The sequence below is a fragment of the Ovis aries genome, chromosome 13 (assembly GCF_016772045.2).
Source record: "Ovis aries strain OAR_USU_Benz2616 breed Rambouillet chromosome 13, ARS-UI_Ramb_v3.0, whole genome shotgun sequence".
In the NCBI taxonomy this organism is placed as follows: Eukaryota; Metazoa; Chordata; class Mammalia; order Artiodactyla; family Bovidae; genus Ovis; species Ovis aries.
In genome coordinates this window covers 62,768,939-62,786,013 of record NC_056066.1, presented here as the reverse complement: position 1 = coordinate 62,786,013, position 17,075 = coordinate 62,768,939, and the positions used below count along the sequence as shown (strand labels likewise).

Sequence of the window (17,075 nt, the reverse complement as noted above, 5' to 3'; positions counted from 1 at the left end):
GACAGGGAGCAGTGTGTTGCAGTCACCAGTGCTGGGGGGACAGAGTGGTCCCACACTTCCCTCCCTCCCCAGACGCCAGCGAACAGACCACAGTAAACACCCTCCAGGTTGCAGATGGCAAATGGACCAACCGTTTCGTCGATCACCTTGATGCTTGACTTCAGCTGGCGGGCTACCTCAGGAAGCTGAGGAAGAGAGGAGGTCAGAGCTGGTCAGCTGGTGGGGAGAGGGGAGACACACCTGCAGCAGTCCTGCTGCCAGGATCCCCCCAAACCCTAGAGAAGCTGGGAGAGTCTGGTGGCCCAGTGCACGTGTCTGCCCCTGGTGGGAAACAGCCTCTATGTCAGTGGCTGTGGGAAATGAAGTCCCAGCCAGCCTGGACGTTTACTGTGGATTGGTGGTGCCTGTGGGTCTGCGGGCAGCTTCCTGTTCTCAGAGGACACAGAGAAGCAACCCAGTTCTTACTAGAGCTGTGAATGTGGTTGCTCATGACCACACCCATTTCCCTGTCTTTCCAGCCTCTCGCCCTGACTTCTAATCCCCTGAGAGCTTGGTGATCTGTCAGCTGACTTAAAGTCCTGCCCTGCTCCCCTATCTTTGGGCCAACCCTGCCCTTTTCTGGGCCCCATCAGTGACCTGGAGGAGATGGCACACCCCAGTGGACTGGCGGTGGTTTTCTGTTGTGCTGGGTTAATAAGGATTCCGAGGCTGTGACAGAATCCAGGCTCAACAGGCAGGAGGGCCCTGGGAGATGAGCGGTGTCTGCCGTGAGCCCTGCTGTGGACGGCAGCAGTGCATCGCCATCCCCGGGCCAGTCAATATTCTAGGGTGCCCTTTGGACAGGACTGTTCTCTGCTAGAGGAAGCAGGTCTTTCAGGCTCCAGGAAGGCAGAACTAGGACTGGTGCTGGATGTTACAGGAAGTTTTCAGCTTTCTAGTTGTATTATGTCAGAGGCAGGCTCTGTTCAAGGAAGGAGCGAGCTCTCCGTTGCTGCAAGTATGTAAATCGATCCTGAAAGGAGGTTCCTGCTTTGGGGAGGGGGGGTCCTTACGCCCTCTTTGATTCAGGAAATCCCCCTGAGGCAGCAGAGCTGGCTTCAGGCTCTGTTCCATGCTGAGACTTACCACAGAGTCCAACAGGACTGTGAGTTTTCCCGAATGGAGCAAGGCAGCTATGATAGCGACCAGCACATCCTTCCTCACGGTGAGCCTCAAGGGGGTCTGGTTTAGGGTGGGCAGATTCAGGGAATCCCCAACATCATTGAACAGCTTAGTCACCTTTCCTTCCGAGTTGAACAACCTGGCCTGCAGAGACACAGAGCAGAGAGAGCTTAAGCTCCACAGTGTATCTAGTAATAACCTAGAAGGAAATGACACCCTCCAGCTTGTTTCTCTTTTTGCAGTTGCCACCAGGAAGCTTAGCCTGGCAGTTGGTGCCTTGCTGTTGTAGGTGAAGAGCTATCTCAGCTACTTAGCAACACCTACTCCATCTGCACCCCTCAGGTAATCTCCAATTAAAAAAAATCTAGATGTCTCGTTTGGTACTTAGGTTTCAACTTCTCAGACACCCCAGAAACCCTTTAGAGGAAGAGAAAATTCAAGACTGCAGCAGAATGGATGGGAATGTTTGATGCTGCAGTTTTCCAGGGGTCCATGAAAATGGGTCTGAGGTTCACGCTGCCTTTCTTGGCCTGGTCCCAGAGGGTGTCCAGCCCCTGTGTGGTGGGTGGCTCCATATTTTAGAAAGAACTGATGGTTATTGGGCGCCTCCTGCCTGCCGGGCCCCATGTACTATCGTTTCCTCCTCTCTTTAGTGACTGTGTTATTACATTTTACAAAAGAATTTGAGGATCAGAGAGTTGAAGAAGCTTATCCCAAGTCCACACAGCCAGAGAGTTTTGGAGCTGGAAGAGAAATTTAGATCTGTGTGATCCTCCATAATGTGTCTGCATCCTGGGCTCTTTATTCAGAATCACCAGATATTTGAGAATTGTCAGGTGCTTGCCTGAGAGAAAGACCAAGAGTCTCTCCCACTCTGGCCCCTGATGGCGGAAAGCAAGGTTGGAGGAGCTTGGGTCATTGGGGTCAATATTCAGTGTATGGCCCGTACATTCCACTTGCTGACTATTTTTTTTTTTGCCAGAACGGTTTACATGGGACGTGGTCAGCTTGTTGAGACTTTTCTAAGTCTGCCTGTGTGTACTGTGACCCGTGTTTTCTCACCTGAAGCAGACCAATGGTCTCCGACTACTGGTGGTCAGAGAAGGGAAGGAATGTCCCCACTTTCCCCTGGAGGTCCCATGACACTCACCCCCAGGATGAGATGGACAACACCGTGGTCGATGACAGGAGAAATAAAATCAAGCTTCAGGTGCTCAGAGTTGAGAGGCATGGGCACTGCTCAGGGAGAAGAAAATTCTGTGAGGGTGGAGGGCAGTATTGGATGCCTTGGTGGGAAGTTGCTTTTGGCCGAAGCACCATTTTTGCACAGGGTGAGGGGGGGCGTGTGTAGGGGTAGGGGCAGGAGTCATGATGATGTTGATAAGGACAATGATAAATATGATGAGATACTGGCTGACATTTATCAAACACCCGGTAATGCATTAAATTATACACATGTTAGCTCATGGAATCCTCACAATAACCTTAGGTCCTGCTATTACCCTCATGTCACAGATAGAGAAACCAAGGCTCAGAAAAGTGACATGACTTGCTCAAGGGCATACTGTAAAAGGATCTGAACCTAGTTGGTCCTGTGTCAACATTTTGGTTTGGAACAAAACTGACCTATTGTTTATACCTCTTCATCTCCCCCACCAGTCTGATCTGTACCCCCAACCCTGGCAGGGTCTGGGTCTGTCCGAGGGATCCCTTGCGTCCTCCTCGGGATTCCCCACTTGGCCACCAGGTGGCAGTGGCGTCTCATCTGCCCTAGCTGTTGGGTGGAGAATAGAGACCAGGGAGGGATGTGGGAAGTTCGTTCCTTGGTCTGCCTGCTTCTGGGAGAGCCTGTGGAGTCTGGGGAACCCTCCCGCTCTGCCCATAGGGAACAGAGGAGCTGGAGAGACTTGGGGTTCTTGCCCTAGTGGCTTTGGCTAGCCTCTTCCCGCCTCTGAACCTCAGTTTCCTCCTCTTAAGATGGGGCAAGTGAAAGTGAAAGTCGCTCAGTTCTGCCTGACTCTTTGTGACCCCATGGACTATACAGTCTCTGGAATTCTCCAGGCCAAAAATGGGGAGGCAGTAGTATACTTGCCTTGTAGATTGTACAGGACTGACACCTAGCAAAATCAGCTCACTCAGATCTGAATGAACCAGACTTGAAACAGAACTGAGTTTAAGCCTTCCCCTATCACTAATTCCTCCTGTGAACTTGGACAAATGATTTCATTTCTGAGTTTCCTTATCTGTTAAGTGGAATAATGATCACTACTTCATGGAGTTGTCTGAGGAGTCAGTGAAGCAGTGTAAATAAAATACTCAGCCCAAGGACTTGACCCAAAGTGGGTGCTCTATAGATACTGAAAACCTATTGATTCCATTCTCCTCTTCCCAATCCTCTCTGGTGGCTCTTTGAATGGGCCTCTTCAGATCTCCAAAGATTAGATGGTAGTGTTTTCTTCTCCCCACCAATCCCCTCTCTGAGGGCTTCCAAGAATTCAGACTTTCACTGTGAAGGGTCTGAGGATACAATTTGTTTCTTCCCTTGATCCCTCTTTTCTGATAGCCCACAGTAGTCTCTGTATCATCCATCCATCCATCCATCCAGCCAGCCAGCCAGCCATCCATCCAACCATCCATCCATCCATCCATCCATCCAGCCAGCCAGCCAGCCAGCCACCCAACCATCCAACCATCCATCCATCCATCCATCCATCCATCCATCCAACCATCCATCCATCCATCCATCCATCCATCCATCCATCCATCCACCCAACCATCCATCCATCCATCCAACCATCCATCCATCCATCCATCCATCCATCCATCCAGCACACATCTGTAAGCACCTCTCTGTGACAGGCAGAGCATCTGCCACGTGCCAGGCACTCTCCCATAAAATTTTAATCTTCAACAATCCTGGAGGTAGGGAGGTATAAGCCCCCTTTCTCAAAGTCATGGAACAAATCAGTGGCAGAACTGGAATTTGAACTTGGGTTTATCTGGGGGCACCCACTGGCTTACATAGAACCTTGCATGTATTATGTACTCATGAAATCACAGCTGTGGTGATTTCCTGTCTGTTCATCCTGGGCAGAGATCAGATGATGCTTGTCCCTCTTGCTACCGGGCTGAGTTGCTGCTCAGGCCTGACCAGGGGAGGCTTGCCTTGGGCAGAGGGCAGAGGCAGTGCTTGGAAGTCAGCTCAGCAGTCAAGGAAAAAGGAGAGAGAGAGAGTGGTGCACTTACCCTTCGTCAGGTTCAAGAGTTCCCCACGCATATCCTCAAAGCCCGCCTTGAGCACAGGACACAGCTGCAACAGCGCAGATGCAGGGCCTCCGTCAGCCAGGGCCAGCACACAGCCCCACAGCGACCCGTGCCCAGTGCACCTGGCCGAGCCCCGCCCCTGCGCCCACGGCCAGCCAAATGTCCACCGTGTGCCTGAGCACTCAATGGTGCATCTGCTCCCCCAACCATCACCGCAGCTCAGAGACCACCACAGCTGCTGGCGTCACCTGGGGTCTTTTGTAACGATTTGTCCCTTGCCCTGTGTCCAGGTGTGTCTGACCTGCCAGCTGTGCTCCCCATGAGACTCATCGTATTCACAAAAGCCCGTGTTTCCATAAGAGGGAAATCCAGAATGCGTTCCTTCCTTCACTTCTCAGTCAGCCCTTGGTACTGACTTCCTCGCACGTGTCACATTAGAACAGAGGCCAGCAAGACAGACCCAACCAGACTGGTAAACATTCTTTGTGGGTTTCTAGCCCCAACACATCTCTTTGCCCCTTGAATTCTTCTCCCCTGAAAATTCCAGCTGTTCTCGGGAATTCCCTGGCAGTCCAGAGGTTAAGACCCTGCACTTCCAATGCAGGGGATGCAGGTTCAATCCCTGGTCAGGGGCTAAGATCCTACATGCTGTGTGGCTTGGCCAAAAAGTAAAAAAAAAAAAAAAAAAATTCCAGCAGTTCTCAGCAGGGGTGATTTTGTCTCCCAAGAGACATTTTGAAATTTCTGGACATTTTCAATTGTCGCAGTTTACTGGGTAGTGTAACTAGCATCTAGTGGGTGGAGGCCAAGGATGATACCAAACATCCCTCAGTACATGGGACAGCCCCGAAACGAAGAATTATGGGGGCCAAGTGTCACAGTGACAACCCCAGCCTCAGCTGTTCTGCTTGGGAAGGAAGTTAAACATTCACCTCACTTCATCCTGGGCCCCAGAGGCTGTGCTCCTTGCCCTAAGCAGCCTGTTTTCCAGGGCAGTGCTCTGAGACTCTGTCATTTTGTCTTAGGTTAAACTTCACCAGTGAAGAACCTTCTGGTTGACCACCTTTTGCTACTTTTGAGAAATGACTATGCACTTTGATAAATGTTAATTTTTCCTATGAAAAGTCAGTTCCCTTCTCCAGCTGCTTTGCCAACCCTGAACCCAAGGAGGATGGAGGAGTTGGGCTCAGGGACTCCCAACATTCTCTGCCTGTTCCTCGTGGGAAAGGTGCCCCTGGCCCCCTCTGCACACCCTGTCATAATTCCCCTCCCTTTAGTTCCACCCCGGGTCTCAACCATGGTGACATGCTAAAATCCTCCTTTGGGGGAGCTAGAATCCTCTGAGATACCAGGGCCCCACCAGGCCAATTAAATCTGAATCTTTGAGGTCGAACCCTGATATCAGTATTTTTAAAAAGCCCTTCCAGGAAGTTCTGACAGGCAACTGGCATTGGGACCCATGCTGAAAGGGGCTTTAGCATTTTCTAGGTGGGCTCCTGCCGCATTTAAACATGCTGCCCCTTTTCCTTTCATGCCAAGTGAAATATTCATAGGAGGTAGTTTCAAATCCAGTGATTCCTGGTGGGAAATCATGATGATTGATGGAAGGCCAGTTTTCTCAAATTGTTCACTGGATTTGGCTTTTCACCCTTAAAAACAGATATTTTCTCAAATTGTTTCTCAGTTTTTCAAATTGCTCACTGTATTCGGCTTTTCACCCTTAAAAACAGACCATTATGCAAAGAACATTTTATAATCCCAGGTTCTTGCTATCTTTTCTAGTGTAAGATATATTTTTAGCTTGTAAAGTATAATGCCAGTTAAAATGTGATTTTGCCGGAAGCTGGGAAAAAATTTCCAGCTGAGTCCTACTTTAAGAAACTGTCACCTTTAAGTAGAAGAAAAATTTCTTAAAAAAAAAAAATCTCACATAAGTAAAGCTAAGTTTTACAAAATTATTCCTTTCAAAAGGCTCTCTGGAAAGGTTTTAGAAAGTATTAAATAGGACTTCCCTGGTGATACAGTGGATGAGAATCTGCCTGTCAATGCAGGAGACACAGGTTCGGTCCCCTGGGAAAATTTCACATCCTGGAAGCATATGAGCCTGTGCACCACAGCTATTGAGCCTGCGCTCTAGAGCTTGTGAGCTGCAACTACTGAGCTCATGTGCCTAGAGTCTATGCTCAGCAACAAGAGAAGCACCATGATAAGAAATCCATGAGCTGCAACTAGATAGCCCCGCTCACTGCAACTAGAGAAAGCCCTCACACGGCAATGAAGACCCAGAGCAGCCAAAAAACAAAACAAATCAAAACATAAAAATTTAAAGAAAGTGTTAAATATGGCGCAGCTATTAAAATAGTTGTGACTATCATACAGTGGTATAGGAAATAGGTATAACTTAGAAGATATCAAATAATACTGATGCTGAGTGCAGCCACATAAAAATATGGAGATTTGGAAAACAATATACAAAAGAAAAAATAGCTGCTAAGTTAAGGTAGGAGGATTATGGGCATTTTTCTCCCAAAGTGTTGGTTATTATATTGCATTTTTCAGTCAAAAAAGTTTTATTATAAAAAATATATTAATTATCTGATAAGGTATTTTTAACCCCAGGAGAACCACTGATATGAGCACATCTTGAAATTCACAGTGAAAATCAATGGTCATAATGGCAGATAAATCCAACCTATGAAGAAGGCAATGGCACCCCACTCCAGTACTCTTGCCTGGAAAATCCCATGGACGGAGGAGCCTGGTAGGCTGCAGTCCATGGGGTCACTAAGAGTTGGACATGACTGAGCGACTTCACTTTGACTTTTCACTTTCATGCACTGGGGAAGGACATGGCAACCCACTCCAGTATTCTTGCCTGGAGAATCCCAGGGACGGGGGAGCCTGGTGGACTGCTGTCCGTCGGTCGCACAGAATCGGACACGACTGAAGTGACTTAGCAGCAGCAGCAGCATTGAGTTTTAGCTTATCTGTGACATATAAGGGACATATAAAGGGAGATGGACTCGTGTTCACTGACTTAGAAAAATAAATCCAACAAGACCTGCTGGGTAACAACCCCCTGATGACACAACCAGGGTAGTGTGGGACCCTGCTGTGCTAGAGCTAGCTTGGATCAAATTTTGAGAACCAATTGTTAAATTTTCAGAAATTTCTAAGCTTGGTGTTAACCCTGACATTATTAAAAATCAAGTTGTATACACTTACAATTAAATAAATTATGCTAAGAGCAAAGTCAACTCAAAACTCATTACTTCCTAATTATTCTGTTCTATTTTACCATTATCCATTGCTCCTGAGATTATATACGTCTCTTGTATCTGCATGGTGGAAACACCATCCAGTAACGTGCAACCAAACATCTCTTCCTGACCCTGCTCAAATGTTTGTCCCAATTTCTGTTCCGTGAATTCACACTGCTGCTGCTGCTGCTAAGTCACTTCAGTCGTGTCTGACTCTGTGCGACCCCATAGACGGCAGCCCACCAGGTTCCCCTGTCCCTGGGATTCTCCAGGCAAGGACACTGGAGTGGGTTGCCATTTCCTTCTCCAATGCATGAAAGTGAAAAGTGAAAGTGAAGTCGCTCAGTCGTGTCCGACTCTTAGCGACCCCATGCACTGCAGCCCACCAGGCTCCTCCATCCATGGGATTTTCCAGGCAAGAGTACTGGAGTGGGGTGCCACTGCCTTCTCCTAGTAGCTTGAAATTGGCAACAGAAGAGGTGTTTACATCAGGGAAGTCAGTGAATGCTACAAATCAGGGCTTCCTTTCTCCAAGACCTCTCGAGTCGATTGTTAACAATTTATCAGCACATCACTGTTCAAGGTCCCTCGGCTGTCTTTTGGCAGTTTCATTACCTTGACCACAAGGATCCACTGCTGAAAGAATGACCCAAGCCCAGAAACTTCCCACTCAAAGGAGACACAGGTCCCTCAGCATCAGCCTGCAGTTCCACCTCTGACCCACAGGGGGCAGGCTTCACAGACCAGAGAGACCCTGACTCTACTTACCTCGCTTTTCACCAGTTTGGGGAGCGCTGGCATCAGAAGGCTTATGACCTTGTCAGCTAAGCATTGGAGCAGGAAGGAGAGCCTTTGAGGGAGGAGAAGAGGAAAGAGATAAGGTGGGTCAGGGATGGTCACCTCTCTGCTGTGTTATAGAAGGCGAGACCAAGTCCAGGGAAGGAAGGAACTTGCCCAAGGCACAGGGCCTGTTAGAGACAGGGCTGGGTGTAGCCCCTGAGCCTGGGGAAGATGGTGGCAGATGGTTCAAGGGACATGGGCTCTGGACACTGGAATGAAGGCAGTGGGCATTTCCCCCATTCTCCTGCTAAGGAGGGATGGAGGGAAGCATCCAGTCTTTGAGCAGCTGTTGTGTGCCCTACACTCAGCTGGGTACTTGAGGACACTACCCGATCTCATCCTCTCACTGTGGAAGTGAGGCGCGGGGAGGTGACTTGTCCGGAATGTTGCCTGGACAGTGAATGTGAGAGTTGCATTATGCTCGCCTGACTCCATAGTTTAGACCCATGGCTGCACTCAAGCCTGCCAGTGGTGTTCGGGGCCCAGAAAAGAGCCTCCTCTCCACTTTCAAATGTTTGTTCCAATTTCTGGCACGATGCCTGAAATCCCATCATTATTGCTTCACCCTTGAGCTCTCTTTGGTGTCACAGATTTCCTGAAAGGAGCCCCAGACCAGGAATCAGGAGGGAAAAGTCCCTTTCTTTCTGTGGGCCTCAGTGTTCTCCATCTGTAAAATGGGGCCAGGGCACCACCTGCTTCCCTCCCAGGTGTGCAAGGGGCTCGGGGAGAGGTGGCGGCACTCACTTGTGCAGCAGGGTGATGCGCAGGCTCCCGCCGGTGTTGGAGCAATCGCTGAGGACCAGGCGGGCGTGGTCCTTCTCGCTTGTCTCCACGTGGATGATGGCTTGGACCTCCACCTCCATGTGCAGCTCCACAATGGTCTTGAAAAGGGGCCTGGGAGTGGAGGAGCCCCAGGCTGTGAGCTCCAGCCCGGCTCGAGGCTGGATCAAGCCGCGGCTGCTGCCCGCCGCTGCCTCCTGCCTCTTGCTCCTCCCTTCTCGGGCTCCATGCTGGGTTCTCCTCATCCCCTCATGTGTATACCTCACTGTGTCCCAGCCTCGGTGTTTGGATTCCTCTTCTGATTTAAATCCTCTACGCATGCCAGCTTCCAAACTTATACCTGGCTTCTTTCTCAAACGTCTTACTGGTGTCTCAGATTTAATGTGTATATGGACAGAGGAGCCTGGTGGGCTACAGTCCATAGGGTCGCAAAGAGCTGGACGCGACTGAGCAATTAATACACACAAACTGAACTACGGACCCTTCCCCAACCCCTCTCCTCTCTTGATCTCCCCTGCCTTTTTCTGGCCACTCCATACTGTCTTGACCCTTCAACCTCCCCACCATCCTAGCCCCACCCCGAGCCCTAATTGAATCTGTCAGCAAATCCTCTTGTGTCCTCCAAGACATATTTTGAATCCAGCTTCTTCTCACTACCTTCCTGCTCCTAAACCCTGGTCCACAGTCTTATTGTCCCCTCCTGAATTATTACAGTAGCTTCTGGATAACCTCCCTGCCTCCACCCTTGCCCGCTCCCCCTGCAGCAGCCAGGAGCCTTCTTGAAGAAGGTGACACCACGCCAAGTCCCTCCTCTGCTCAGAGCCCTGTATGGCTCCTGTCTTCCTTGGTAAAACCAAGTCCTCACCTTGGCTCACAGGCCCTGTACAATCTGACCTCCCACCCGGCTGTCCCCGCCCCTCCTTCCTTAGGCCACCCTGTGAACCAGGCAACTGTACTCTTGCCCGAGAGCCTTTGCCCTTACTCTCCCCTCTGCTTGGAACTCTCTTTTCCTGCATGGAGGATGAGGGCGGGGAGGAGTGGAAGAAACTGTCTGGCTCGCGGTGCCTGACTCAGGGGATACTCACGTGTTGAATCCAGCCACCATGTCCAAGGGGGCCTTGACCATCAGCTGCCTGCTGTCGGCCAGGGGCTGCACCTGCAGCTGATGGATGCTGGCTGAGGTGACTTTCAGCCTGGACGGGACACGGGAGGCTTGAGATTCATGCTTTGTATTCGACTGAGCATCATCCCCAGACTGGTCCCCATCTTAGCTGTCCCCCAAAGTGTCTAGGCGGCAGCTGGACCCAAGCCCTGTCCGCTGACCCCCCTCAGCATGGTCTTGCTCCCCTCCCCTTCCCCACTGTCTGAAACATTTGCATGGCTCCCCTCCTAACTCAGGAGATGAACTTGAGCTTCTGGGGCTGACCTGTAAGACCCTCTGTGCCCTGGCCCCTTTGACTTCTCCCTCTTGGCCTTGGGGTCTGAGCACCAGCCATTCTGACTCACCCCTACCCTTTGCCTCTGCCCAGGTCAGTCTCACTGCCCAAAATGCCATTTCTTCTTGTCTCCTGGTGAGCATGGAGTCATTGGCTCATCTTTCCCCACCACTGAGAAGCATCGCCTTTTCTCTTCATCCTCCCACCCCAGGCGATCTTCCTCTGGGGTCTTCCCTCTTAGGGTTCCTGGGTCCCTCTTATGGTTCTTGGTAACTCCTCTGGGAGCCTCTGAAGGAGAGGCTTTTTTTGATCCATCCTTCATGGTCAGGCACAGAGTTGACATCAACTGATGCTTGTTGACCGATCCATTGAGCGTGCAAAGCGTGTCCTGGGCAGAGGAGTGGGCAAAGAGCCAGCTCCCAGCTTGGTTCTGCTCCACTTACCAGAGGATATGCTGCAGGATGGATTTCACCAGGCTGCCGGAAATGCCCCCGGACGACTCCTCCTCCATGGCAGTGAGCAGTGGCAGCTGCTGCAGGGTGTTGGTAACGTCGCGATTCTTCAGTTTCTGTGCCAACACTGGAGACAGATCCCAGGGATCAGGGTCCAGCGGGAGGGGCGAGGAGGATGGCTTGGTGGGGGCTCCAGGCTGGGAGGGGACATCACTCAGGGCTACTTGGACTGGGACATAAGCTGAGGGGAGGGATGACTTCATTCTGAGGATGATGGTCTGGATGGATCATGTTCCCATGGAGACTGTGGCTGGGCATGGGCGGGACCATTCCCACCTTGAACATTGCCAGCCTCCGCCAGGAGTGCCGGCCAGGACACCTGGAACAGGGACCTCCGTGTCTCTCACTATCGACTGGCAAACACTTCGAGTGGCAGAGAGCTCCTAAGGCCTTGTTTGGGGCTGTTTTGCTGCTGAAACGAACTTGCTAATGATTCCCTGGCATCTGCATTCCATGGGCCTGTTGCCCAAAGAGCCCCAGGTGCTGTACAGAGAAAGGAAGAGCCGGGAGCCCTGGGTTCTGGTCCCTGCTGGATGTCTACCCTGACAACTGGAGCCCATTTGGCTTGTGTGCAGCGCAGGTCAGAGTGCTGGAGAGCTGATGCTGAGAGCCGCATTGGACAGCAGCCCTCAGCCAATGAATGGCTGGTGGGAATTGGTGTATAAAGACCCGGCCTCCCTCCCTCCACCCCTGGGCAGGATGACTCAGGTGTATGTCCCCCGCCGTGTCCCAGAATCCCTGTGTGTTAGTGCCTTGCAGAGACCAAGCTAGCCTTTTTGCCTGCAGTGTGATGATGGAGCTGGCCCCCATACATAAGCCTCCTTTGCCAGCCAGCGCACTGTTCAGTACTGTCTGTCGAGGTTCTGGAAGGACATGGAGGAGGAATAAGAAGCTTGGCCCTGGCATGCTCCTCTTGCCTAGCTCCAGTGGTATCACCTCCCAAACTTCGGGCTGGGAGTTGAGTGGATTTCCTCGGGCAGCCAGTGACCCCCAGCTCCCTTCTAGGTAGTTGCCAGAGACAGTTTCCCAGTGAATCAATGGTAGTCCCTCCTGCAGAGAATTCCACTGGCTCCCTGGCAGGCAGTTCTCTGCATCTAACCTCAGCCTGTCAAGCAAGGACCAACTCTGACCTGGGACAGTTCAGGGAATTTCCCCACAATTCTGGGGGCTTCAACCTTCTCCCCCCATGAGTTCTGGGGGAGGATTCTCCCCACCAGGTTTTTTCTGTACTTGGATTTCAGCTCCCTGCTGCATCCCAACCTCTAAGGGATTCTTTGGCATTCTCTCTTTTTTCCTTCTTAGCTGGTTTCCCAGTGTTTCAGTTCTTGCCAATAATATCTGATACAAACCCATCTGTTGGGCTTACTGTGTGGTTTCTGCCTTCTGACTGGCCCTGACTAATGCAGTTCCTCAGCGGGACTGAGCCCCAGTTCCCAGGGATAACTGGCTCGCCTTTACCTGACTTGCTTCCTGCTCTTCTGCAGCTGTTGCCTGGGATCACCTCCAAAACCACCCGCTTGCACACAGCTCCTCGACTCATACTCTGCTGCTGGGGAACCTAAATGGCTGCCCCTCTCCAAGCTCCTTCTGGCTGAAATTCCGTGTGCTTGCAACTCAGTGTAGGCCCAGAGCATATGTGCCTCCCCCAGGAGTGCCTGGAGTTCTCAGCTCCCCTTCCATCCTAGGGGATCCATCCTCTCTAGTGGATATATATATCCACAGCCCATAGTGCCTTCCAGCTGTGTAGGACCTGGCCCATGCACAGGGTCACAGCCCAGGCCCACTGTACACAGAAGGTTGGTCTCTGTGCTCCAGTTGGACCATTTTTGGTGTCACAGCTGGGCCGAGGATGCTGCTAAACAGCTAGTAGGCCCAGGATAGCATTCCCCCTATAACAAAGAAGTATTCGATCCCCAAAGTCAGCAGTGCTGAGGCTGAGAAGTTCAGCTGTAGAGGTCATTAAGCAGGTGTCACTTTCTGTCTTACTGGATGATCCTGATAACCCGGGGAGCGGGGAGGCCCTCTTGCAGAGGAGGAAGCCAAAGCTCAGGGAGCTGCCGGGGCCACAGAGCTGGAGCTTGAGAAAGCTGTGCCTGGGGTGCAGGCAGCCAGACTCCCAGCTGAAGGTGCTTGCTTTGGAGACTAGTTGCCCACTAGGCCTAACCCAGAGGAGGGGCTCTGGCAACGAGGTTTAGGCAAGAGCAGCTGAGAGGCATTTCCATCATCGCATGTGGTGGCCACATACTCCTCTGAGGGCTGTGGACCTCAGAGTAGTAGGTTTTAGAATCATGGAATTTAAGAAAGGGATATTGGAATCATAAATACTTGAGAGCATAGACCCTCCCAACCTTTGTAACTCACCCCATCAAGTCTCACTCCAGACTTGGGATCCAACCATGCCTTGTATACCCCTAGTGATGGGGAACTCCCACCCTCCCTTGGAGGGCTGCTCCACCTGCCCCCTGCCTTACAGTGATAAGGCCTGGGTGGCCAAGACTTACTTTGCTTGATGACTTCTGTGCTGAGACTGAGAACCACAGGAGGGGTTAAGGTGGCTCCTACCAGGTTGGCTGCCAGCAAACCACAGAGGAAGGTGAAGGTCCACGGGTAGGCCATCTTCTTCGAGGTTAGCAGGCGGCACGTGGCAGAACCTGGGATGAGCACAGAGGGCTCCGTTAGCTGAGCAGAGAAGGCCCAGGCCAGGCCTGCCATACTTGGTGACTTGGGGTCATAGAGTCCAGGAGAGGCTGTTTAGTGAGATGGTTAAGAGAGCAGGCTCTGGAGCCTGACTGAGTCTCTGTGTCCTTTGACAATCAACTTAACCTCTTTGTGCCTCAGTTTTCTCATCTGGAAAGTAGGCATCATGACTGCTACTTCATGGAGTTGAGATTAAATGAGATAATATCTAGAAAGCATTTAGCACCATGCCTTTTGCATGGCGGGATTCCCAGGTGGTGCTAGTGGTAAAGAACCTGCCTGCCAGGGCAGGAGATATAAGAGATTTGGGTTTGATCCCTGGGTCGGGAAGAAACCCTGGAGGAGGGCATGGCAACCCATTGCAGTATTCTTGTCTGGAGAATCCCATGGACAGAGGAGCCTGGAGGGCTACAGTTCATAGGGTCACAAAGAGTTGGACACGACAGAAGCAACTTAGCATGCAAGCATGCAAGGTGAGCACTGGGTAAATATTAGTTATTTTCTTACAGGACATCCAGCCTCAGTGCTCAGGACAAAACATTTCTGCTTCTGTTTTTTTTTTTTTTTTTTTTCCCCACCCATCATTGTGGCACTTAAAGCCCTCAACCTCAGCCAATTTCCCTCCCTGGGTTTCCCCTCTTGCTCTATGAAGTTCCAGTCATTCCAAGCTGCTTGAAGTTCCCAGAACAAACCCTGCTCTCTCCCCTCTGTGTCCTCAGTCTGCTCTTCCTGCTTCCTGTAATGCTGTCCCCCTTCCTTATCTGCCTGCTGAACTCCTGTTCATTCTTGAAAACTCCACTCACGTGTCCCTTTCTCTGTAGAGGTTTCCTTTTCCTGGAACCTGAGAGCCTGGACCATACTTGCAGAAAGGTCGCCCCGGGGGCTAGTGTGTGTTCAGGACAGGAAGTGCAGGCTGGAAGGAGATGAGCATTCACGTAGGAGGCAAAGTGGTAGGAAAGCTGTTTTGCTTAATTCGCAGGATCCCCTCGACCAGACTGCGAGCTCTAGGAGGACAGATTGGGTCTACCTGCTCCCCTCTGAGTCCTCAGCACTCAGCATAGCACACAGTGATTAATGAGTGGTTGTTGAATGAATGAACGGCCCTGGAGCCCTGGAAGAATGGGGGAGTGTGAGTTTCTTAGACTGAGGAGGTCTGGGCCATGGGAACTGCTGTCGATTCACAGGACCCTCATTCCTGAGTCTTGGATGCCTGAAGGAGAAAGAGAAGTGTTGTGGGCTTGGGAGTCAGACAGACCCGAGTGGGAGGGCAGCCTCTACAACTTGCTGGGTGTTCTCAAGCAAGTGGCTTGTCCTCTCTGTCTGTTTCCTCATCTATAAAATAAGGGGTAATGATGATGATACTTACCTCGCAGGGTTGTTGGGAGGATTCAATGGGACCAACCCTTTGTGGCCTCATATGCCACAAGTGCCCGATGAGGATTCTGATAATGACAGTTATTGTCGCTAATTCTGGGGTCAGAAGGAGCCACCTTGCAGTCAAAGCCAGAAGACAGAGGGGACGCCCTCCCTGCACCTGCTCCTTTGCCCAGGAAGCCCCCATCCCCACTCCATTGTCTTTTTGTTTCAAGTATCTTGACCCTGTTTTCCCTTCATTATTAACTCACACTGTTCTCTTCTCTGATCAGAAGCTCTCAGGGGGGCAAGTGGATGGTTGCCTTCCCTTCTGAGGAAAATTTTCTTCTCTACAAATCCAAGCATCGTACGCCCACCCGCCACATTGCATCTCGCCTCCTGTCTTTTGCCTCTTTAAGTATGCAGTCCCCTTTGCACGAGCTACCCTTCTTTCTTTCTTTGTCCAGCCAGTTTCTACTCAGCTTCTCCGCCAATATATCACCTCTTTCAGGAAGCCTTCCCTGACTGTCCTCTCCCACCATGTCCCTGGGCTCTCCTCGAGCATAGCATGTTGGTCCATCCTGGGAGTATCTTGGGGTCCAGGACAGTCTGATAGTTTTGTCTTTAGAATCACCCCAGCCCAGGGCTGGCCATAGAGCAGCTGGTGTGCGTGGAGTGGGTTAATGTCACTGGGATGAGGTCAGGGAGAGATGGGACCAGTCCAGTTCCCTTCTCATTGCTGTTTTGTCTTCTGGGTGAAAAAGCTGGACTCCTCTCTACCCCCGGCCCTGACCCTAACAGGGTCCTAGTGTACTGAGAGGGGCCTTACCCTGGGGTCAGGCCTCTTTCTTGCTCCTGACCTGACCCAAACAAGTGTCTCTAGCTCAGACCCTTTTTGGTGATGTAGGCCCTTCACCCCTTCCCTACACATTTACCTGGACACGCGGATGCCTTGGCCTGCTGCTCTCCTCACCTGGGCACTGGGTCTGGAAGCCCAGCCTTATATCCTGCACACCCTCTGCATTTGGACTGAGGTCTCCAAAGTAAATATTTGTGGCATCTGGTAAACCACAGAGCTGCTGGGAGGCAGGCTTGGGACTCCAGTTTCCTGAAGTTTGGAGAAACAAGGATCCGGCTGACGTGAGGGATGAGGGTGGGGCACTGGGGCACATGGCAGGGGAGCTGGGCCAGACAGAGTGTGGCCTGTGTAAAGGGCTCCATGCCTCCTGGGCAGCCATTCCTGTGAACAGGGGCAGTGATGACAGCAGGCACAGGGATGGGAACAGGGGCAAGGATGAGACTAGGGGCAGAGATGAGAACAGGGGCAGAGATGGGAACAGGGGCAGGGATGAGACCAGGGGCAGAGATGGGAACAGGGGCAGGGATGAGACCAGGGGCAGAGATGGGAACAGGGGCAGAGATGGGAACAGGGGCAGGGATGAGACCAGGGGCAGAGATGGGAACAGGGGCAAGGATGAGACCAGGGTCAGGGACTGAGAACGGGGGCAGGGATGAGACCAGGGGCAGAGATGAGAACAGGGGTAGAGATGGGAACAGGGGCAGGGATGAGACCAGGGGCAGAGATGAGAACAGGGGCAGAGATGGGAACAGGGGCAGGAATGAGACCAGGGGCAGATATGAGACCAGGGGCAGAGATGGGAACAGGGGCAGGGATGAGACCAGGGTCAGGGATTGAGAACAGGGGCAGGGATAAGAAGAGGAGCAGGGATGAGACCAGGGGCAGAGATGAGACCAGGCGCAGGGATGAGAAC

At 51.7% G+C, this 17,075-nt stretch overlaps 1 protein-coding gene across 3 annotated transcripts in view; it reads right to left on the bottom strand.

Moving 5' to 3' along the window:
* Window positions 1-17,075, bottom strand: part of BPIFB1 (BPI fold containing family B member 1) — a 39,899-nt gene that overhangs the window by 7,296 nt on the left and 15,528 nt on the right. For 2 of the 3 annotated variants that reach the window (XM_060397021.1, XM_004014493.5), the window contains exons 1-10: window positions 16,239-16,278; window positions 13,755-13,904; window positions 11,185-11,320; window positions 10,391-10,498; window positions 9,270-9,419; window positions 8,454-8,535; window positions 4,408-4,471; window positions 2,312-2,397; window positions 1,126-1,305; window positions 132-185 (exon numbers count right to left, since the gene is read on the bottom strand). In XM_060397021.1, coding sequence (XP_060253004.1) covers window positions 132-185; window positions 1,126-1,305; window positions 2,312-2,397; window positions 4,408-4,471; window positions 8,454-8,535; window positions 9,270-9,419; window positions 10,391-10,498; window positions 11,185-11,320; window positions 13,755-13,869 — 975 coding nt within the window. In that variant the 5' untranslated portion in view covers window positions 13,870-13,904; window positions 16,239-16,278. Of the gene's footprint in view, window positions 1-131; window positions 186-1,125; window positions 1,306-2,311; window positions 2,398-4,407; window positions 4,472-8,453; window positions 8,536-9,269; window positions 9,420-10,390; window positions 10,499-11,184; window positions 11,321-13,754; window positions 13,905-16,238; window positions 16,279-17,075 lie in introns of those variants that run through there. The other variant, XM_060397022.1, reaches the window with a different exon arrangement.